At 59.9% G+C, this 23,135-nt stretch overlaps 1 protein-coding gene across 1 annotated transcript; it reads right to left on the reverse strand.

Annotated features, from left to right (window-relative positions):
- Window positions 1–1,853: 1,853 nt before the first annotated feature.
- Window positions 1,854–22,727, reverse strand: WDR86 (WD repeat domain 86). The gene is given in 7 exon segments (XM_047829475.1): window positions 1,854–2,075; window positions 2,077–2,166; window positions 2,389–2,492; window positions 5,728–5,863; window positions 9,112–9,526; window positions 12,417–12,558; window positions 21,447–22,727. Coding segments are annotated over 7 exon segments (1,194 nt in total). The 5' UTR covers window positions 21,670–22,727; the 3' UTR covers window positions 1,854–1,991.
- Between the last annotated feature and the right edge of the window lie 408 nt (window positions 22,728–23,135).

Raw genomic sequence — 23,135 nt, forward strand, 5'->3', positions numbered from 1 at the left:
AAATGGGCTAGGGAAGCAGAGCCACGCGAGCAGGGCTCGGACGCGGCTTCATTTTCTCGTGAAGAGACGCACAGAAGCCAGTTCTCGAGTGAGGGACCGTCCTGGGTACATACCACGTAAGGAGGGCGGCCCGTCCGGACTTGGGAGACAGGCTCCGGTCCTGGCTTTGCCTCCAGCTGGTGGTGTGAAACTAGACAGAAAGTGACTGAGTGCCACTCCCCGCTCTGGAGGGCAAGAGAAGCCACAAAGGACACTTGGGATGAAAATTTGCCCCCAAGTCTTTAAGGAGTATGGCGAGGCTGAGTCACAGAGGAGGGAGGCCTTGGCGGAGGCTCTCTCTGGAGAGTCAGAGGAGAAGGGAGAACATTCCAGACCTGGGGCCAATGAGGCAGCCACAGGCCAAGTGCGCCACATTCGTGAGGTTACGGCCGTTCTACACCCACCAGAGGATGGACTGGGGGCAGAGAGTGAGGGTGGAGGGACTGCCGAGTGCAACCACAGAACGCCCTGAAAGGCGGGCGGGGGGTCCAGATTTGAGTGGCTGAATACGCGGGCCATTAGGGGTTCGAGAACTCCGGGCAGCAGTGGGTGCAGGTGTGTGTCCGCTAGACGTGCCGCCCTCACCACATCCGACGCTCATCCTTCTCCAGTGAAATGCCACCCGCTCTTGGCTTTGGTGATCCGGGTCCTGACCCTATTCCTGCCCATGTCCCCAAGTACTTCTGTCCTTCCCTATTCAACGTTATTTATCAAAGGCAGCGGATACCTGGTTATCTGGTCTTCGCATCCTCAACGTCTCTAGCAAAGGCTTGTGTGTTGTAGAAACAAATTCCTTGAGCATATTCTGCTACGTAAATACAAAACGACAGTTTTCCGTTTCCTGCTCTCTTCCCGGAGAGGCAGGCGGGAGAACAAAAAATGCGGCAGCTCCTGTTTTCCCATCTGCACCCAGCGGCTGTTTCTCCGGGGATATCACAGCTTGTGTGTTCCAGTCTCTGTTGTGGTCGGCCGGGACGGGGGACCTGAGATGACGCAGGAGCCAAAGCTGTAGACGCAGGAACACGGCATCGGCTGTGCCACCGGGGAGCGTCTGGTCACTCGAGCTGCCTCTCTGCCAGCGACGCAGAGATACCGGCGCAGGTACTCGAGGTGGTCCCTCTCCCCGTCCTCCCTGAAATGCACCTCAGCTCCCTGGCAACCTCCCATGGCCGGCAGGCCCCTGCAGCCGCAGCGGCGGCACCGAGAAGGGCTAGGGAGCGAGGGCTCCCAGACAGTGGGCAGAACGCGCCGAGCCCCACGCCAGACGGCAGGGAAGGGACCCTCCTCCCTCCACGCAGAGCGGGAGCTCCGAAGCAGGGGTGACGCGTCCCCGTTGCCACCTAGACAGGCTGAAGAGCCGGGTCCTCGCCCTCTGGCCTCTCCCCGCGCCAGTGACACTGTAGGGGCCATCAGGCCTCAGCCCCTCACGTCGCCCCGGAGGAGGGGCAGGCCCAGGCCGGGTGCGTGAGCCCCCTGGTTCCGGGAACCCCTCCTCCTCCTGAGAGGAAGCCGAGAGTTTGCGGAACAAAAGACATATTTCAGGGCGCTTTGAAAGGCGTGTATTTCGGTTCTTCGCGAGTGTCCTCCAGACAGTTTGCCAGACTAAGGACAATTGCGGCTTGGTGGCTTTTTGAAGAAATCCCCGTTTCCTCCCAGGTAAGGCTTGGCTTCTGGGACCTCTGCGGAGCCGCAGGCCCTGGGTCGGGAGGGTCCCGCGGGCCAGAGGCGCAGACCTGAGGGCAGGGGCCACTCGGCCGGGGGCGCAGGGGGGGCGGGGGGGGGGGGGTCGGGTTGGAGGGAGGGGCGGAGGAGACTCCGTCCCCGAGGGCGAGCACGGTCCCCCTCCACGGGACGGGGCTGCCAAAGTCCACGGACACGGAGGACGGGCAGAGCCCACTGCCCAGGTCGCGGGCGGGGGTCCGTCGGTCCGCCGGCGGGTGGGTCTCGGGCGCTCAGGCCGGCTGCAGGGGCGCGGCGGCGCAGCCCACCTTGTTGCTGAAGAGGCGGGAGCGGCCGCGCGCGGGGGGCGGCGGGGCGCGGCGGCGGCGGCGCGCACGGGAGGCCGCGCACGTCCCAGAGGCGCAGCGCGCCGTCGTGCGAGGCCGTGTAGAGCACCTGGCCGTGCACCTGCGGGCGCGGGGCGGCGCGTGGGGCGGCGCTGCGGGGGCGCCGGGCCAGCCCTCCCGCCGCGGGGCCCGCAGCTCCGGACGCCGGCGCGAACGCCACCTACCTCGCCGACTCCGCCGGGGGGAGCCGGGCCTCGGGGCGCCGGGGACGGCCTCCCCCTCCCCGCCGAGGCCGCCGGGCTCGCCCTTGCTCAAAGCCCGGGAGCCGGGCGGGAGCGCCTACCTGGATGCAGTTGATGACGAAGGCGTGACCGCGGAACACCCTCTGCAGCGCTCCAGACTCGGCGTCGAAGGCGCGCGCGCGGGCGTCCCCGCTGCCCGTGAACACTGCGAACACAGGGCCACGCTGCCTCCACCTCCTCCGGGCGCCGCGGGGCGGGGAGCAGGGAGGGGCGGGGAGCAGGGAGGGGCGGGGCGGGAACGGTGACGCCCGTCCGCCAGCCTCACGGGGAAGCCAGAGGGTCCAAATAGGAACTAGCAGAAGCCCCTTGAAAGGAGGAGGCGCCACCTTCATTATCCTACCACGTGCCTGGCAATGCAGGGTGACCACCCCCTCCTTGCGCCGCGGCCAGCTCCAGCTCCGCACGACTGCGGCTGCGCCGGCGCTGCCCTCTCAGGTGCTCCTACTCCTCCTGAGTACCAACCACCTCGACCCACGTTCCCTCTCAGACCATTTGGTGGAAGCCTTTTAAGCCTTTGGTGAGGCGTGGCTTCCCTGCTACAAGGCCCCTCCCTGCCTTGGGGTGGGGGCAGTCATACACCCCCACCATCTGAGCAGCCCACTGGGGCAAGGACCAACCAGAAATTCGTTCCTCCCCCTCCTCAGTAATGAACCTGGCCCTCCAAACAGAGCCTCTGGGGTTCACTAGAGTGCCCCCGCCCAACCCCTCACAGGGGAAGCCCCCGGATTCCGCCTTCCTTGTGCCTTTTCCTACTGGTCAGGGACCACACTGAGGACACTGACCATAAGAACTCCCTCGTTTATTTATTGTCTTAGCCTGGGTTCTCCCAGAAGTGAGCCCTGACACTAGGATCTGGGTGCAAACACTTTGTGAGCGCATTCCACGAGGTGGGGAGAGAAACAAGAAGGAAGGAGGCCCATACAGGTGTATTAGTGAGCAGGTGACTGCTGGGGCCCTTGGGAGAGGGTGCAGAGCATGTCTCAGAGTTGTCCCCCGGCGGCAGTGGGGGGGGGAGGGGGGACAAGGATGCTGGAAGACTAATCCACAGTTCCCATCAGTCATTGGTTGAGGGCCTCTCTTGTGGGTATCAGGAACCAGCCCTCCTCCGACCTGCTCCTCACAGGAAAACACCCTAGCACAGAGGACCTCAGTTACAGCAGCAGAAGTTACCCACAGCACCTGCTACCCCCACCCAGCAGCCTAGCGAGCCATGGGGCCTCCCTAGCCTCCGGGATCTATTCCTTACCCCACTAACTGCTTCACCTGCCTATTCCCAGCCTTGCTGCTAAAGCCACTGGTGAATGTGGCTCTGGGGGGAGGGCGGGTTCCTTCCTGGGTCTCTTCTGTTCCTTTCTGCTTCCCCTCCCCCAACCCAGTGTGGCTGCTGGGCACCCTGTGGGTGAGAAGAGGGTCAGGAATTAAGGGAATTAAGTCTGATCAGCCTGCACCCTGTTGGCAAAGACCACGGACCAGTTTCCTTAATAGCACCAGTTTCCTTAATAGCGGGCAGCAGGTAGGGGCCGTCCCAGCTGCTGCCAAGGTGAGGCGCTCTGGACAGCTTTCATCTTTTTACATTAGAGGTTCTGACTTGGGAGCAGAGCCATAATCACACTTACAGGCTTGGACACAGGAAAAAGGAAAAAATAATTTTTCCGTGTCAGACACCTAAATGCTGAGGGCATCTCAGGCTCTATTTTCAGAGATCCACATTCTGTCTTCATCAAACACCTGTGCTGTGAAATCAACTGGAATTTTCTGCTGTGTCTCTTCCCACCCCTCTGCTCCCTCTGTGTGTGTGTGTGTGTGTGTGTGTGTGTGTGTGTGTGTAAAAAGAGGGGGGAAGGGGGTGCTGATGGCAACACATAACGCTGGGGATTGTTTGGGGAAACAGATACGTTCAGGAACCTGGGAGCCCCACTCCCATGCAGGTGTGATGTGATGAGGTTGGGCGGGGAGGGCGATTGCTTCTTCGAACAGTGTCTGTTTTCTGGGCATGTCTGGGGGTGAACATGTGCCAAGCCCTTGGGACAGAGCCAGCAAAGCTCAGGTGTGTCAGTTTGAGACCTGTGGGCCAGACAGCTTGTTGCCTACCCGATAAGCCAGTCTGTCTGTCTTTCTTTCCAAACTAGCCCCGATTCATCCTGGAAGCAATATCCCAGATAAGAGATTTTATTATTTAGCTCTTGCAGGCTGTGGTCAAAGAGGTATATGCACAGAGCCTTTGGGCAGGGCTTCCAAGAAAGATCTTTTTTTGTTTTGTTTTGAGAGAGTGATAGAGTATGAGCAGGGGAGGGCCAGAGAGAGAGGGGGACACAGAATCTGAAGCAGGCTCCAGGCTCTGTCAGCACAGAGCCGAATGCGGGGCTTGAACTCATGAACTCCAATATCATGACTTGAGCTGAAGTCGGCTGCTTAAACGACTGAGCCACCCGGGTGCCCCTAAGAAAGATCTTTAAAGGGACCTCCTCAGCTGGAGCACCTGGGTGGCTCAGTCGGTTAAGCATCTGACTCTTGATGTTTGGCTCAGGTCATGATGTATCACGGTTTGTGGGTTTGAGCCCCATGTTGGGCCCGCAATGACAGTGTGGAGTCTGCTTGGGATTCTCTCTTCCTCTCTCTCTCTGCCCCTCCCCTGCTCGTGCACGCTCTCTCTTTCAAAAGAAATAAACTTAAAAAAAAAAAAAGGATCTACTCAGCTAAGAGATGCATCCTTTTGCCCTTCCCTCTTCTTCCTGTCTAAAACATGACACGATGGCTGGAGCTCCAGCAGCTATCTTAAACCATGAGGTCCCCTAAAGGATAGAAGATATGTGCTAAGGGTGATGTGCAAAGTGATCAAAGGAGACTGGGTGCCTGACTGACTTGGTGCAACCATCCATTCCTGTCTAGACTGCCAGCCTCTGAAATTCTACCTGAGAAAAATAAACCACTGTTTCATTTAAAGCACTGTTATCTGGGCTCTTGTCTGTAGTCAAACCTAATGCCAGGTGAAGCCAAAGGCACGCGGCCCTCAGGTCTGGCTGGAGTAAGTAGTCTCTGTCTCATTTAGAGAATTAGAATGTGTCCGTGAGACAGTGCTCTTAACCCTGGGACTTCTGACCATTCAGGCTGCTGCACGTTCTTGTGGGGTGCAAGTGGGGAGGAATCCCCACACCCTCGTTTGGACCTTCTTTGGAAATAACGCCGCAGGCACATGTACGTGGAGGGGGGGTGGGCTGTTGGTCCTCCCGACTGGCCGCTGAGGCTCACGAAGGGAACAGTCGAGTAAGAAGTAGAGAGGCAGAGAGGCCCCGAGTGAGGGAGGACTTGGTAGGGTGAGGAGTGGAGGGCACAGGCAGGTTGGGGTGGCGTGGGGACCGCCGGGGACAAGGGTCACTTACAGGTGCCCGCGTGGTATTTGAGGGCGCTCACGCTGTGTCCGTGGGCTGCAAACGTGCGCACGCGCTCCCCCGTGTCTGCCAGCCAGCACTTGACCGTCCTGTCCGCGCTCCCCGAGTACACGTGCCGGTTCACGAGCTGGGGGGAGGGGGGAGAAGGGCGGGTCAGCACCAGACTTCCGGTCCTGCTGGCGGCAGCAGGCGACTCGGAGGCCCCCTCCAAATCTCTCTGGCTAACAGGGGAGGGGCGTGTCCGGGTCTCCCTGGAAACCGGATGGGCAGGAAACGGCCAGGCCTGCGGGACCCACCCAGCGGCCCACTCCGGCGCCCAAGAATCCTGTCGCTTTGCCCTGGGCCAAGTCACTGACTCTGCCCGTGTCTCCCTCGGGGGGTGCAGAGCGGGCCTGTATAGCGCTCGGCACCCTAAGAGCAAGGACCACGAAAGGTTCGCGGTGCTGTCATTACGGCTTCAGCAGCTCCCTACTGAAGAAGAGGCAGTGCCTGGGAAGGTTAACGCGAATCCACCCGCAGCCACGGCCAGGCGGCCCCAGGGGTTTCCGGCTGAGGAAAGGGCTCCCGGGGCGGGGCTCTCACTCTGCACCTTTGCACGCAGAGGTGCACACAGGAAAGAGAAAGGTCTAGAGGTACCCTGACTGGCCGCAGTTATGTCCAAGGTAGATCTTTGCCACCCAAGGGCTGTCCCTGGGTCCTGACCTCCTGCTCCTGGGGCTGCCCTGGTGGGGAGGGAGGAGGCCCTGGAGACAGGCTCCCCCACTTCCCGCCCGCACTGGCTCACTAGAGTGGCATTCCCAGCCCTGCTTGGTGTGGCGGGAGGTAAGGAAAGGGCCTGGGAGAGAAGGGAAGGGGCTTGGGGAGGCCCCCTCCCAGGAGCACTCCCTGACAAGGTAGTGTACTGGCCTAAGGAACTGCAAAGAAAGACTATTAAAAGAACCCTGCAGATTCCTCTAGACAAAACCCCACGCAGCACCTCTGGGTAGCAGTGATGCAGAGAAGCGAAAGTTGGGCGAGGAGGACAGGTGAGAAGCCCTGGAGAGAGCTCTTCCTGATGGTGCCGGGGCCCAGAGACCCCTGGGGGCATAGGAAAGATGAGGCCCTTCCTGGGGCAGGGGGGGGGCAGCAGGCAGCTGGCCTGGAGCACGTACAGGCTGGCCACCGGCCTCCTCCACCTGCCCCAGGCCCTCCTAGCTTGAGAGTCCGATCCCGGCCACGCTCTGGGCCGCTTTCCACTCCGGTTCCCACCGCTGACCCGGTTTCCCCACGTCATCTCCCAGTTTAAATCCCAGAGGACAGGACTCTCGCTAGCCCAGGTTCTAGTTCCACCCGCTGCCACGGCACAGGTCAGACCTGGCTTTGGGCCACTCACTGCAGCACAGGTGGTGGGACCTCGAGGAATACACTCGGCCTCCTGGAGGCGGAGGCTGCCGCTGGTTCCCGGAGGACACGAGGCGGGACACAGACAGAGCCCCTCTCCCCGGCCCTGCCCTACAGTCCTGATAGTTTACAACTGGCCCTGGCCAACAGAGCCTGACTTCTGGCCTCTCTTATTGTCCCCTCCCCAAGAACAGGGACACGTGTGACACCCGCATGCCCAAGGGGCTCCAGCAGGGCTCAGGACGTCACTCAGTCTTCTGGCTATCTGCAGCACCCTGCGGGGGCTCAGCTCCTGCCCATGTTCCAGCACCCCTGTGCTGTCCTCTTTCTTTGTGGGCAAGCCGCCCCCGGGATGCCTCCTCACGCTGCCCCCTGCACTGTGCCTGCCCCCTGCCCCGTGTTTCCTGACCGTTCCCCGGCATCTGTCGCTGTCCCCAGCATCCGCGGCTGCGTGCCGCTCAGCCCACGCAGAGGAGGCGCTGAGACCCCGCGGCTGCCGGGGAGGAGGGGAGCTATCTCTTGCTCCCCACGTAACGTGTCCCAACAACGTGGGGCCTGCCACGCTGCGTTTAAAAGCGACCAAGCAGCACAATTTCAGAGCACAAATCCGAGGCCAAGGAAACGCTCCAACCTTGTCGTCCTTGGCGGCGTGAGGCCTCGCCGTTCCCTTGGGCTGCTTTCCCGGGGGGACGCCCACAGGGAACAGCGGGGCAGTTTGGGGAGGCCAGAGGAGGCCCGAGGCAGCTGGGGAAGCAGACAGACCCTGACGAGGGCCTATCACAAAGGACACAGGTCCTGCAAGACATCCCTCAGCCAAGACAGCTCCGAGGGGGTGGGGCTCACGGGCCACGCCCCTGCCACGGGATCCACCCAAACAGGCGGCAGGATGAGGCTTGCGAGCCTAGGACTCTGCGGTGGAGGCCCTGGCGTGCACGCCTCTCCCCCCTCAGCTCACAGCAGCAAATGCACCAGCACGGGGGTTAGAGGAGCCACCGGGCTAGCCTGCGGGGCACAGCTGGGCTCTGGACAGTCCGCCTCCTGGGCGGAACTGCCAGAAAAGGTCCCCTGACTCCCCCACGGTTCAGGCCCCGTCGCACCTTTCTAAGCTGCTGGTCACGAGGACAGGTGACGTGTTCAGCCCCGGGTACCAATCCTCCTCTGCCCCTTACCAGCTGTGAGGCGTGCGGCAAGCTGCTGACCCTCTCTGAGCCTCTGTCCTCGCCCGTGCCCCATGAGAAAACGTAAGCACGTCTGTTAGATGCTTAACAGCAGCAGAAACAAGCAAAACAAGCCGTGCGTGCTGTGCCTACGGCGAATCCATCGGATCCTCTCAACCCCCGGGGGTGGGCGCCACTTCACGCTCAGAGGCCCCGAGCCAAAATCTTGGGGCCGGCCGTGTTTCAGGAGCTTTTGGATTTTAGCAGCACGCTCCTGTCTCTACGGCAACAGGGTGCATATTCCCAGGAAGCGGGCAAAAGCGAATTGCGACGAGCCTCCTCTCTGTCCAGGCTTTGCCACCAACTAAGTTTTGCTGCCGAGCCTAAATCTTTAAGAAGGCTTCAGGTTTTGGAACGTTTGCATTTAGGAATCGTGGACCGGGGGCTCGTGGGTCGGTAGACCTAGTCCTCACCTAACGTGTGAGGAGACCAGAATTCGCGTGTGGAGCACGGCCTTAACCCCCGGATCTGTGAACGTGACTGTATTTGGAGACAGGGTCTGGAAGGAGGTGGCTAAGTGAACTTGAATTCACTAGGGTGGGCGTCTCATCCGGTCGGACCGGCGTCCTTGTCAGCAGAGGAATTCTGGATACGGAGGGGAGACCGAGTGAGGACGCAGGGAGAAGACGTCTGGCTACAAGCTGGCACCTTGGCCTTGGCCTTCCAGCCTCCAGAACCATGAGACCCTCCATCTCCGTTGTCTGAGCCCCACCCCCCGGTCCGTGGCAGCTGGGAGGATGCCTCCCTGGCGGACAGGCAAGGGCCGGGCGGATCTCACCTCCAGACAGATGACGGGGCCCTGGTGCTCCCTGAACACCCGCAGCTGTTCCCCGCTCAGGATGTCCCAGGCGCGGATGGTGGCGTCGGTGCTGCCGGTGAAGGCCGTGTGACTGGGCGTGTCCAGCACAAGGCAGAGCACGGCGCCCGTGTGGCCCCGCAGCGTCTGCCAGCAGCCGCCGCCGGCCACCTGCCACACCCTGGCCGTGCCGTCGGTGCTGCCCGTCACCAGCAGCCCCCCGGCCTCCTCGGCGCAGGGGGCCCTGGGCAGGTCCCAGGGGGCGGAGTAGGCGAGGGTCAGCACGCAGTTGCGGTGGCCCCGGAACTCCTGGGACACCTGCCCCTTGTCCACGCTCCAGGCTCGAGCTGTCCGGTCGTAGGAGCCGCTGAACAGCTGGTTGTCGGCCACCAGGATCCTGGAAGGAAGAGGGAAGGGCAGGGGTCACACCGTGCAGGGCGGCCCCACGGCCCGTCCCAGGGGCCCTTTGTCTGCCGTCCCACGTGTCCAGGGAGCCCAGGGAACTTCGTGTGGGAGGAGCAGAGGGGCCCCCCGAGCGGCACGTGGCCACGACGCGCCGTCTCGTTTTGGTGAATGCTAAGAAGCCCTCGGAACATACACGTCTGTCTTCACGCAGCACTCCGCGTAACGTCCCGGGCTCTGTCCACACACCCGCCCAGGGAAGCGGCTGAGGGAGCACCTGGAACCGGCGTGTGTGGCCAGCGTGGGGGCAGAGCGGTCAGGACCCCGCGCCTCACCCTCAGAGGCGCCCGGTGCTCCCTCTGCCGGCGAGCCTGGTGCAGGTAGGGGGAGGGCCGGACCTCGAGGAGAGCAGACGTCCCGCCCGCACGCGGCCCACGCTGCTCTCGGCTGGGCGGTCCTCACGGCCCACGGGTCATTAGGGAGGCCGAGCCCACCGTGACACGCGCTCTGTGTCCGACTCCCTTCTTCCCTGACACCCAGTAGGTATGGTTTTCATGACACGCGTATCTCTAACAGAAAGTGACGAGTTGACACCACGTGGCATCAGAGGTGATGCCCTGGGGGCCTGAGTCCTGCCCCGTCGGGCCCGGCACAAGAAGGCAGGGACCCCAAGGCCTGGCCGGTGCCCCACCCCCACCCCCGCCAAACGCACACACCCGGCCCGGCTCTGAAAACATGGGAAGAAGTGAATTCCACGTGGTGGCCCCAGGGATACTGCACAGTCGTGAGCACTTACTTCGTGATGCAATACACTAAGACTTAGTATCCACCCAGAACTATCAGGTTTTGTTTGTTTTTTTTTAAGTCTACTTCTTTATTTTGAGAGAGAGAGAAAGACAGAAAGATCGGGGGAGAGGCAGAGGAAAGGGAGAAAGAGAGAGAGAGAGAGGGAGAATCCCGAGCGGGCTCCATGCTGTCAGCACAGACCTTGTCTCGGGGCTCAGACCCACAAACCGTGAGATCATGACCTGAGCTGAAACCAAGAGTCAGACGCTTAACCACCTGAGCCACCCAGGCGCCCCCAGAACTATCAGTTTGGAACAGCGACCTCTCAAAAGCGGTGTGTGTGTGTGCGCTCAGCCTAAGCCTGGCAGACTAGAATTTCTAGCCTTCATTGTCCGGGTTTGCTTTTGAGGAGCAACTGATAGTTTCCGGCAACAACCTGAGAGCAAGCTGGTCACCTGAGATGTGGCCTGTCCTGTCCACCCAGCCCCCGCCCCAGCGGGAGAATCCCACACACCCGAGCTTTTCCTTAGTCACTAACTTTTTTTTTTTTTTAATGTTTTATTTATTTTTGAGACAGAGAGAGACAGAGCATGAGCAGGGGAGAGGCAGAGAGAGAGGGAGACACAGAATCCGAAGCAGGCTCCAGGCTCTGAGCTGTCAGCACAGAGCCCGACACGGGGCTCGAACTCACCGAGTGTGAGATCATGACCTGAGCTGAGGTCAGACGCTCAACTGACTGAGCCACCCAGGCGTCCCATCACTAACTTCTTCCTCAAAGAAGAGCTTCGGGAAATGGCCAGCAGGAGGTATGACCCCCTCGGCCACCTGTGTCATCTGGGCCCTGATCCTCAGTGTCCGGACCTCACTTGCTCTAGCTAAAGAGGCAGGAGAATAGAAGCCTGGATGCTGGGGTCGCCCAGGTGGCTCAGTCGGTTGAGTGTCCGACTTCAGCTCAAGTCATGATCTCCCAGTTTATGAGTTCGAGCCCCGCATTGGGCTTTGTGCTGACAGCTCGGAGCCTGCTTTGGATTCTGTGTGTGTGTGTGTGTGTGTGTGTGTGTGTGTGTGTGTGTGTGTGTCTGCCCCTCCCCTGCTTGTGCTCTCACTCTCTCAACAATAAATAAACATTAAAAATAAAATAAAATAAATTTAAAAAGCAATGCAGATGCTGGAAGGCAGGAGGGCTCTCTCCAGGCCTTCATCTCCACTCAGAAGCATCCTGAGCCAACACAACCCCCGGTCTTTCTACTGAGAGATGTTACCTGGTTCCTGCCGGGTAATAAGGTTCTGACCGCAGGCAGCACCGCAGGCAGCTGGTACCCCAGTCAGTTAATGGTCGGTCTGGCTTCCCATTCCCTCCCACCGAGCCCTAAACCACTGGGCCAGTTTCTCACGCTGACCCAGCCTGTGAATCACACAAGCAGTGTCCCCTGTGACTGAGAACAGCCCTCTCCCTCCACCTGCCCTGACCCAGCCCCTGACCCCTTTCTCTGACTGACTCAGCACACCCCCCAGGAAGCCCCCACCCCCATCAGAGAGGCCTCGAGGGCCTGCGCGCAGGTGCCCGTCCCCCCTGGTTATACCGGGCCCTCCCTCCGGAGTTTAAGACAGCCACCACAAGTTGCATAAATAGTGTCAAATTGATCTGATCAGCAAAGGAATTTTCACGGCTCAGCTCAGACCCAAATTCAAGAAGGAAAACTTCCAACCTCCTTGAGAAGGAGGGGGTGGCATATTTCAACCACAACACGGAAAGGAGTGGTTTAAAACCACTCTGGGCTCTATCTTCAGAACCAAACCCGTTTTGCTCCAAAGCAAAGCCCCCGGTCCACCATCGGGTACCTGTTAAGCCACTTTGTCTGGAATTTGCTCACATCAGGAGGGGCCGTGGCCTCCAATGCCTTTCCCCGTGCCTAGCAGTGGGGCCCCCAAGTCGGGCATCCCTTCCCCGACCTCCTCCCGGACCCCCACATGCAGCCGGGGGACATCCGTCCTGAGCCTCCGTGGCCACGCGCTCCCGACGACCTCCGCGCACGTCCACGGGCAGGCCTCCCCGGCGCTCAGCTCCTCCGGGGCAGGGGGTCCCCGGCCACGCTGACCTGTTCACGATGGACGTGTGTCCCCGGAACACCTGCAGGCACTGCCCGGTCCGCACGTCCCACTTCCGGATGGTACAGTCAGCGCTGCACGTGAAGGCGGCCTCGTCCTCCAGGTGGCAGAAGGTCACGTAGCTCTCGTGGCCTGTGGATGAGGCAGACACGTGAGTGTTCCAGGCCGTGGCAACTCTCGCGGGGGCAGGGAGTGTCTCAGGCGAGTCCGGAGCGACTGGCCCTTTGCAGGGACGATCGACGAGTCCAGTCTGGGAGTCTTGGGAGCGATGGGGCACCAGGAGAGATTCAGGGGGCACTCTCCCTGCCCCCGATCTTTTTAAAAAAACGTTTATTTATTTTGAGAGAGAGGGAGTGCGGGGAAGCGGCAGAGAGAGAAGGAGAGAGTATCAAGCAGGCTTCACCCTGTCAGCACGGAGCCTGAGGCAAGGCTAAAACCCACAGACCGTGAGATCATGACCTGAGATCAAGAGTCGCCACCCACTGAGCCACCCAGGCGCCCCTACCCCCATCCTTCTGTTCCTTCCTCTTCGTCTCTCTGTCTTCCTCCTCCCTCCTCCCTCCTATTCTTCCCTCCCCCTTCCTCACTGGTTCCTTTCAGTCTTCAAACTTCGCAGGGGTTTGAATCCACTTAGTCACTGAACAACCCGGTGTCCCAGAGGCAGGAGGCAAGGAGACCCAGGGCACACCTAACGCCTGGCTTAGCTCCTGGTGCAGGCCCGGTCTCACCCCTCCGCACCCCCCTCTCCTGATGGGCCCTGGGGAGAGTAACAGTGCCCGCCTCCCAGGGCGGCTGTGCAGACGCAGTGCATGCTGGATGGTGGCTGTTCTTATGTTTGGGAAGAGACACTGGCCCCAAAGGTATCAGGCCCTGATTCTTGGAAACGAAACGTTACCTTGCTTGGGGGGGGGGGGGGGGGACACATTTGCAGATGTAATGAAGGATTCTGAGATGAGGACAGTATCCTAGATTCTCAGGGTGGCCAGAAATACCACCACAAGTGTCCCTGTAAGAAGGGGCAGAGGGAGAGATGTGAGGAACCCACAGAGAAGCCGCTGTGGAAACAGCAGTGACCGGAGGTGCCCTGAACACGGCTGATGCCACCCAAGCCAAGGAGCACCCAGCGGCCGCCGGAAACTGGCAGAGGCGACCAGCTCTCCCCTGCAGGGTTCAGAGGGACAGTGGCCCTGCCAACACCTCGGCTTTGCCCAGCGACACTGATTTTGGATCTCTGGCCTCCAGAACCGGACCGGAATAAACTTGTGTCTTAAGGCGCCCAGTGTGACCAGTGGTCAGAGCAGCCGCAGGGAACTAATACAGAAGCAGAAACGACTAAGGCATTTTCTCTGCCCTCGAAGAGAGTACTGGCCCCGAAGGACAGACAGCAACAGGACACGTGCTGGACAGGGCATGACGGGGTCAACAGAGCAGAAGCCTGGGTGTCACAGTGCCTATGTGGGGAGGAGAGAGGAGAGTGTCCCGCAACAGAAGATGTCACACACCAACGCAAGAAGGGACCCCGAGGCCAGAATTTAGGTGCTTGGCAGAAACGGTGGATCCCGCACGGATACAGCGAGGGTGGAGGTCTAGGGCAGAGGGAGGGCCACACAGAGCCTGGGGTCTTGGCCAAGGGCACCTGCCCATCCAACTGCTCACAGTGCAATTGTCAGTCTTTTGACTGTCACCGTGGCTGTGGGATCAAGGCTCACAGAGCAGCTCTGGAAGCTGTCAGGTGCCCCGTCATAGGAGGCCTGTCCTTCAGGTCAACACGTTTCCACTTCGGATAACCACTCTTGGTAGCAAACTGAACCTGAGTGTATTTTTAGAAGAATCCAGGGACCAGAAAACCAATAGAATCAAAGGAATGTTTGACCTAAGATCCATTTCACAGAGAAGGAAATTGATGAGTTCAAATATCTACACGCGTGGGCTATATTAATTACGCTGAAGATTGCGGTCAAGGGGCGCCTGGGTGGCTCGGTCGGTTGAACGTCCAACTCTTGATTTTGGCTCAGGTCATGGTCCCAGGGTTGTGGGCCCGAGCCCTGTGTCAGGCTCCGTGCCGAGCATAGAGCCTGCTTGAGATTCCCTCTCTCTCTCTGTCTGTCAAATGAATAAAATGGTATCAGATAGGGATTCAGAATCTCCTGGGCAGTTTCAAGCTGATTTGCACTTTTTGGGGGGCCCTGGGTTTTAGTTTAGTTGCTCTTGGAAGAACCCAACTCCCTGGGTTTTAGGAAACAGAATTAAAAAAAAAAAAAAAAGACAGAAAGGAAGACATGTTTTTCAGTCTTCTTGGATAGCATATACCAGGCCTCTAAGAGAACGACGTTTGTGTGAATTAAGTAAACACTTGAAGAGGGCACAGATTATGTTTCCCTTAAAATACACGTCAGTTTAAAAGTCGAGGGCAAAATGTGTTTGGCAAAACACAGCCCAGCTTTTTTGCCAACCCCAAAATGTTTATAAAACATTTTAAGATTGTCAACAAACTTTCCCTGAAACCAGAGCTGCCGTGGGGAGGGCTCAGCGCCGTCTGAGGAACCACCTGGCTTGCTCAGCGTGGCTGGAAGGCAGCCCGGTGTCCCCAGGGCAGGCGGGCGCGGGCCAGGCGACCCCTGCGGGAACACCCCGCAGTCTCCTACCCACCCCGTGCAGCCCGGCGCCAGCCAAGCCAGGAGACGCTTCCGCAGGGGCATCGGCCCCTTTCTGGCCGCTTCCGTCCTGCCTCAACAGCATCTGACAGCAGGAAGGCAAAGTGCCAAGTGTACAGGAGGCCAAGAGAAGCACTGGAAAACAGTGTGGCGAGTAAACCATGGCATCTCCACTCAATGAAGCCACAGCCACTAGCCCAGGCATGGGAAGGCCATGAGATGTGGGACCGATTATATGACCCGTGGAAGCCAAAAAAAAAAAAAGAAAAAGAAAAAGAAGAAAAGAAAAAAAAACATATATACAATAAAAATATAAACACCTAGAAACAAAGACTTGAAGAAAAGAGTTAATAATGAAAAGAATTTCTTCGATGTAAAAAAAAAAAATCTCATGTCTGAAGCCGGGCCAGGCTGACCCTCTGCCCTCTCGGGCGCCTGGCCCTGGGCTGGCTGAGGCTCCCCGCGGCAGTCAAGGCCCTCCCAGGGACAAGCCCCTTCCTGTGCGCCAGGCACCCCCACATCTGAAAACCCACACTGAACGAGTCCCAGCTCCGAGCCCTGCCCGCAGACGCTGCAGAGCGGGTCCCTGCCTGCAACCCACGGGCCGTGTGACAGGGTCCACCGCCCCCAGCCTACGGGGTCATGGGGGGGGGGGGGGGGGAGAGGGATGGGGGAGGCTGGGGAGAAGGAGGGCCCATCAAGTCTCCAGGGTCCACAGCGCTGCCGCCACCACCACCATGAGCTGTTGGAATTGTGTAGAATAAGCAAAACAAAGCCAAACTAAAAATAAACATTTTTGAAGGGATAAAGAATGCAGATAAGACGCAACTATTATGTTCAAAAGGACAGGCTGAGGCCAGGGGTTTTCCGTTTCTGCCAATGTCGTCCGGCCCTCCCCGCCTCCCTGGCAGCGCCCCTCAGACTCGCTGGAGGCTCCAAGTGGCCCCTCCACGTGCTGGAGAGACCGCTCGGGGCACCGGCCACCCAGGGGCCGCGGTGGCAGAGGTGGGCTGGCTGGCGTGGGCCCCACCGGAGCTGGAACATGTGTCCGACTCACTTGGCTTGGCTTGCAAAGCTGGCAAGTCTTGGGTCTCCCCCGGGGGGGGGGAGAAGGGGGGGCTCCAGGCTGCTCACTGCGGTTCCCCCACCCCCTGGTGGCTCCCCCGCCCCCCAGCTGCCCGCAGGGTTCAGACAGCAGGGAGCCCCAGCAGGAGGCTTTAGGGCAGGATCTGTTGGCCTGCAGCCATGCTCACACCTCCCTGGAGGGAGGCCTCTCGGCTGCCGGCAGCAGGCAGCAGCCTTCCGGGGCTACAGTGAACTTCCCAGCCTTGCTCCTTCGGGGCTAGGAGGGATGACCCCTTGACCCCTGCTGGTGCAACCACAGGTCCTGCGGTTCCCCTATGCTATGCCCACATCTGGCAAGTGTCTCTATTAACCTCTCCTTGAGCTATGCCATCTTGAGGGTGCCATTTTGTTTCCTGCCGGGACCCGCCTCACGGAGCCGCCTTGGTGATGGGCCAGAGCAGTGAGCCCAGAGCACGGAAGGGGTGGCTGAAACGGACGGTGTCGGACAAAAGCAGCAAAGAGTCCGCTTCGGGCCACCTGCCCCGAGCTCCCAGCCAGGACAGGCTGGTGCTCTTGTCGCTGCGGCTGCCACTGGCGCTGTCGCCCCGCCTGGCTCCTGTCAGCGCACGCCCTCCACCAGGCGGCCTCGACCTGTGCCCTCCTCACGCCACACCCCCAGACAGTGGTCTCCCAAGAGCTGCAGAAATGAAATCACCCAGCCCGGGCTTCCTTCACATCCATCCTTAAAACCGCATTTTGATGGAACTCTTCTTTGACAAAGGTACTAATGATCCATGTCTGAGAGCCTTCCCTGTGCCCCCACATGCTTCTTTAAAAATACGTAGACGATTCAGAAAGCCCACTTCTCAGTATATACACAAAGGGCCTGGAAGAGATGTTTGCACGGCCAAGTTCACGGCAGTGAACTACTCTCGCGAGAGTCAAGTGAAAGCAACCCAAGCGTCCACCGACGGGCGAACGGGCAAAAAAAAATGCAACAACAAAACAGTTCGCAGCCTTCAGAAGGAAGGAAACCCTGACACCTGCTACAGCATGGACGAACCTCGAAAACATCATGCTCAGTGGGATGAACCAGTCACCAAAAGAGAAACACTATATATATGACTGCACTGTGCGGGGTCCCCAGAGCAGTCAGATCCACAGAGGCAGAGAGCAGAATGAATGTGGGGGGCGGGGAATGCCAGGGGCTGGCGGGGGGGGGGGGGGCGGCGAAATGGGGTTATTGTTCAAAGGGGACACAGTTTCAGTTTTACAAGATGACCAAGTTCTGGAGATGGGTAGTGGTAATGGCAGGACATTATGAGAGATTCATATCTCCAAACTGTACACTTAAAAATGGTCAAGATGGTAAATTTGATGCTACATGTTTTCTATTATAGTTAAAAATTGGGGCGCCTGGGTGGCTCGGTCGGTTAAGCACCCACCCTCAGCTCAGATCATGATCTCTCGGTTCCTTAGTTCGAGCCCTGCGACAGGCTCTCTGATGTCAGCACAGAGCCTGCTTCAGATCCTGTCTCCCTCTCTCTGTGTCCCTTCCCTGCTCACGCACTCTCTCTTTCTCTCTCTCTCTCTCAAAAATAAACATTTAAAAAGTTTAAGAAAAAGGGGCACCTGGGTGGCTCAGTCAGTCAAGCGTTTGACTTCGGCTCAGGTCATGATCTCGTGGCTCGTGAGTTTGAGCCCCGCGTCGGGCTCTGTGCTGACAGCTCAGAGCCTGGAGCCTGCTTGGGATTCTGGGTCTCCCTCTTTCTCTGCCCCTCCTCCACTTGTGCTCTGTCTCTCTCTCAAAAATAAATAAAACATCAAAAAATAGATAAACATAAAAAATAAAAATAAGGAAGATTGTCCATTCCCTTCCAGGCCCACCTGGGCCAAGAGGCGAGCCCTGACTACCCCAGCGCGGACTTCCTGCTTTATCTGAAGTTCAAGTGCACAAAGCCCCCCAAGTTTAGCAACCCAACCTGCAAATTCTCTGGGGCAGCCATCTCCAAATCTCACACAGGCACCCGGTAGAGCCAAGGGAGGGGTGCGGGCTCCGGCCAATGCCGCCCTGACTGCGTAAATGCGGGAGCACTGCTTAGCCCTTTGGAGCCTCAGTTTCCTCATCCACAAATGGGGATAATAAGGCTGTGAGAAGCAAATGAGGAAGAGCTTTGGAGCTGGCCAGGTACAGTGCCAACGAGACCCTCTTATTTGTTTCGGGCGTGTTGATGTAGGCACGGAAGGTCAGACAACTAGTACGGGTCAGGAACTATTTGTTCATTGTTTTAATCCCCACCCCCACCCCCCCCAAAAACACACACAACCTCATAAGGCTAGATGACTATTGTATCACCCCCAATTCACAGATAAAGAAACCAAGGCAAGAGAAGTAATGAGATTCGAGCGGGAGCAGCCCAGCTCCAGAGCCACCTCCTAGTAACGGCCCCTCCCGCTCCCTGGTGGCGAGTAGGGGTCAACCTGATGGGCAGACGCCCACCAAGGCTTCCAGTAATTAGGGGTGTGCAGTTTGTTCACATGGAATTAAAAACAAACAGCACCCCTATCTTGCTAGAAGATGCTGTTAGGAGACAAGGACGCTGTGGGACAACCACAGTGGGTTGGAACCTTCAAGCTGGGTCCCTTGCCACGCAGGAACAGACCAGGGCGGGGACCGCCATTTTGGGAAATGTTGCCTACCCCATTGAGCCAATGAAGTGCCCCAAATGAGTAGGTACCCGATGGATAAGAGAAAAAGAGGGGAAAAGGAAAATTACATTAAATACAATTCTTCCCTTTACAGAACAATTGTCAGTTAAACCTGCTTTTCTTCACCTAGAGGTCACCGACCGCATTTGAAAGCCAGCTCTATTTTCTTTAAAAAAAAATTTTTTTTTAATGTTTATTTTTGAGAGAGAGAGAGAGAGAGAGAGAGAGAGAGAGAGACAGAGAGAGAGAGAGAGAGGAGGGGCAGAGAGAGAGAGAGACACAATGGGAAGCAGGCTCCAGGCTCCGAGCTGTCAGCAGAGCCTGACACGGGGCCCGAACCCAGGAACCGCGAGATCACGACCTGAGCCAAAGTCGGACCCTTAACCCACTGAGCCGCCCAGGCGCCCTCAGTTCCATTTTCTGAAAAAGCAGAACTGCTGCGGGTCAGAAGCTAGGAGCAAGGACTACTGCACATCCGCACAACCAAACTGACTCTTTTCTAAGTTACTATTAGTGTGACTTCGTGATAAGACAAGGTTATTCTGTTCCTTCTGTCCATGAAAGTTCTTGAAGTGCCGATCTTTATAGTAGCAGAAACAATTCGGGTAAGTGCTCGGCAGTTTCTCAGTTTGATGGAGTTTTCCTGTTGAGGGGGATGGCTCTCAGCCAGGGCACAGAGGCTGTTGGGGTCCTCTGGGGACAAGCCACTGTGAGGGCCACAAAGCGGGTGTTTCGGTTGTTGCCAGGCACAGAGCTGGGTGGTGAGGACAGGGCAGAGCTGGGCGGGAGGGCGGGCCCTGGAGGCTCGGCCCAGGCTCTGGAACTGCCCACCAGGCCAGAACCACCCTGGAAAGGCCTGGAGCTCAACTAGGGAGGAAACGCACCTACGAACTGGGCTCCCGCCATGGGCACCAGCCCCAAGGTCTCCCTGGGGGCAGTGTGCCTCAGACCCACCCAGGAGCTTGTCAGAGGTGCAAATTCTAGAGTCCTACACTGTGGGCCCACTGAAACTGCAACCTGGAAATGTACATTTCTGAAAGCCCTCCAGACGAGTCTCGTGTCTGGGGGGCAATGCAGCTAGATTTTAAATTCTGAACAGATCTGGCGCACCTGGGTGGCTCAATCGGCCCGGCCTCAGCTCAGGTCACGATCTCGCGGTTTGTGGGTTCGAGCCCCGCGTCGGGCTCTGCGCTGACAGCTCGGAGCCTGGAGCCTGCTTTGGATCCTGTGTCTCCCTCTCCCTCTGCCCCTTCCCCCCTCACGCTCTGTCTCTCTCCATCTCTCAAAAATGAATAAACGTTAAAAAATTTAAATACATTTTGAACAGATCTTAGCTCTTCCAGAGTTGGGTCAGTGCCTGTCAATCTGTGCGATGTTGGGGGCAGGGGGTGGCCAGGAATGTGTGTTGGTTTGTACCAGAATTTCCCGTCTCCACACCTACCCCCAAGTAACAGGCAATCCAAAATCCATTTCTCCCAGGCTTTGAAATATCTCCCATAACTGCTTTTATTTAAAACCAACAGGATTATCATCTGCCACTAATGAAGCTCCCTGTGCCTACATGGCTTGGAAGGCCCGGGGAGGCCACTCAGGACTTGCTGGTTATGGTGGAAAAACCAGGCGGTTATAAACGCCCGCCGCGTGGAGAGCCTTGTGATTCAAGGGGCTACTACCTGCTTTCGGACAACAGCGACAGGGCTGGAGAGGGACCTCACAGTCCTGCAGTGCGGACACGTCACAGGGACCCACGGAAAGAAACGCATCGATCCTCCAGTGTGACGAAGTACACAGATACAAACCAACACGTGTGCACTTGTGAAACTTCTATAAAACAACATGTCCACCTACTACGTGTGCCTCCTGCCCCCGCATCGTGTTTCCAAATATGCTAACCCCCTTCTGAGAAACTTTGATCCATTCCTCTCCCACACCCCTTCATTCTCCAGCAGAAGAACCGAGGCTGCAGAGAGGGCAGGGCGGTCAGATGGGGAAGGGAGGGGGGTTCACATTTCAACCCTCCCCTCCCTCCCCCACAGGCTGCGTGACCCCGGGCAACTTATTTCCGGAATGCCTCGGTTTCCCCCCCGTCTGCCCGAGGGGGATAACAGCCGCGTGAGGCCTGCACACTGCAGTGCTCCGTGCGGCGGGGTGGGGGGCTTGGCAAGCCCTGGTGCCGACCACAATGGCTCCTAGAGTTAAGGTCCCGGCCAAACGCCCCAGGGACAGCGAGAGGCAGGGGAAGGCGCTGCCTAGCCACGGGAGCGCGCCGAGGTGCGATTCCCGGTGGGGCGTTACAGCCGTGGTACCGGAAATGATTTCCCCGCACTGGGCTGACAGGTGACGGAAGCCCCACGCAGCGGGCGCCCCTCGGCCTACGGGTCGGGGTCACGGCCGGCTGGGCCCCCCGGCCCCGCGCGCGCGCGCGCAGCCCGCGGCGCGCTGGGCCCCGGGCGGGCGCTCCCCCCCGCCACGAGCGCCCCGGGCGGGGGCGGGGCTTGGGCGCGGGGGGGGGGGGGGGTCTGGGGGCCGCAGGGCTGAGGTCAGAAGGCGGGCGAGCGCGAGGGGAGGGAGGGCGCGGCGAGGCGGGTCTACCTTGCAGGAGGGCGCAGCACTGGCCGTCCGCGGTGCTCCAGAGCCTGGCCGTGCCGTCCTCGCTGCCCGTCAGCAGGCGCCGCCCGTCCGGGCTCAGGCTGAGCCAGTTGATGCCCCCGCGGTGGTCGGCGCAGACCCTCAGGGCCGACCCCCCGCCCCCCATGCCGCCGATCCGCCGGGAGCCCCGGAGGCAGCGCCCCGCTAGGGAGGGGCGCCCCGGCATCCGCGCGGCGGCTCGCTGCGGCCGAGACCCGCGGCCATGGCCCCCCGCGGGGCACGGGGTGCGGAGGAGGGGAGGTGGGGGCCCCCGCTCCCGCGCCGCCCACCCGGCTTCCGGGCCCGCGGACCCGGCGGTGGGGGGGAGGGGAGGGGGCTGCGCTGCAGGGGGGCGGCCCGCTGGGACTTCCCGGCCCCCACCGGCGCCGGCCGCCTCCGCTCCGCGCGCCGCACCTGGGCAGGCCCCTCCCTCCGAGGACCCCCGGGCAGCGGCGTCTCCGGGCGCGCCGGAAGGCTCGGGCCTCTTGGCGGGGTCCCGCGGCGGGGGTTGGGGGGGCGAGCCCGGGAAGCCCCGCGCCCCGCGCCCCGCACGCCTTCCCCGGCCGGCGCCGCGCGCTCGCGGCGGCGAGTGTGGAACAATACGGTCCGGCCTGGCTCCTCCTCAGAGACCACCCCCCAACCTGTCCCCTCCCACTTTCCCGGCCGGCCGGCGCCCCAGCCCCCACCCCGGCACCCGGACCTCGGGACCCAACGCCCCACGTGCGACTCCCCCGGCTGCCCCTTCGGGCGGGGACCGAAGGCCGGGACGAGGGAGGCGGAGGTGGACGCGAGGGTCCGATGGGGTGAGACCCGCACGCCCGGGAGCTCCCTCGGGCCGGCGGCTGCGCGCCACCACGGGGCAAGCTGCCCCGCTCCAGGCTCCCAGCCCTGATGGGGGTGCTGTAGGACGGTCCCCTTGTTGGAGAGCGCCCCTGGCCCGCCCTCGCTGGGAAATCACACACACGCCCCGAATTCTAAAGAAGTTCCGCCAGTGGGGTGGCGGCGGGTGAGCCAGGGGAGAGCTGCGCGGTAGGGTTTCCCGGAGGGGTCAGGTTCACCCATTCGCGCGGCCGCGGGGTCCTCGGGGCCGGGCTTCCGCCGTCCTCGTGCTGGGGGTGCGGGGCCCCCACCCACCGATCCGTCTTTTGACATCCCCATCCCACCCCAGCTCCTCTGACGGTCCACTGAGGTCTCTGCGGGAATCCCACACCCCAGGATGGGAGCCCTCCCGGAACGCCTGCTGGTTCCTATTAGAGCGGTTCCGCCGCCTGCTTCGCTGGGGGCGGGGAGGGGTGACGCCCCCACCCCCCACCCCCGCAACTCCGACTCGGATCCTCCAGGTCCTAAAAGTAGCAGGGTTTCCCGAGGGGCGGGGTAACGGAGCCAGGTAGCTTTGCAAAGCCGGCCGGACCTTCTCCCAATGGCTGACCACGCCCAGACACCAAAAGCAAACCCCATATTGGGGTCCCAGGGCACACTGGACAATTTCTTCGATCTAGTGAGTCAGTTTACAGTTCAGCTTGGGGAGCTGGCCCCAGTGAAGGGTTTAGGGGTGGGGGGCAGTGGGATTTGGAGTTGTAGGAAGACACAGGTAGAGGTGGACTGAAAGGAGGCAGGATGGGGTAGGATCCAGCAGGAGAGAGGAAGACATAC

This window comes from Prionailurus viverrinus, chromosome A2, assembly GCF_022837055.1.
Source record: "Prionailurus viverrinus isolate Anna chromosome A2, UM_Priviv_1.0, whole genome shotgun sequence".
Taxonomy (NCBI): domain Eukaryota; kingdom Metazoa; phylum Chordata; class Mammalia; order Carnivora; family Felidae; genus Prionailurus; species Prionailurus viverrinus.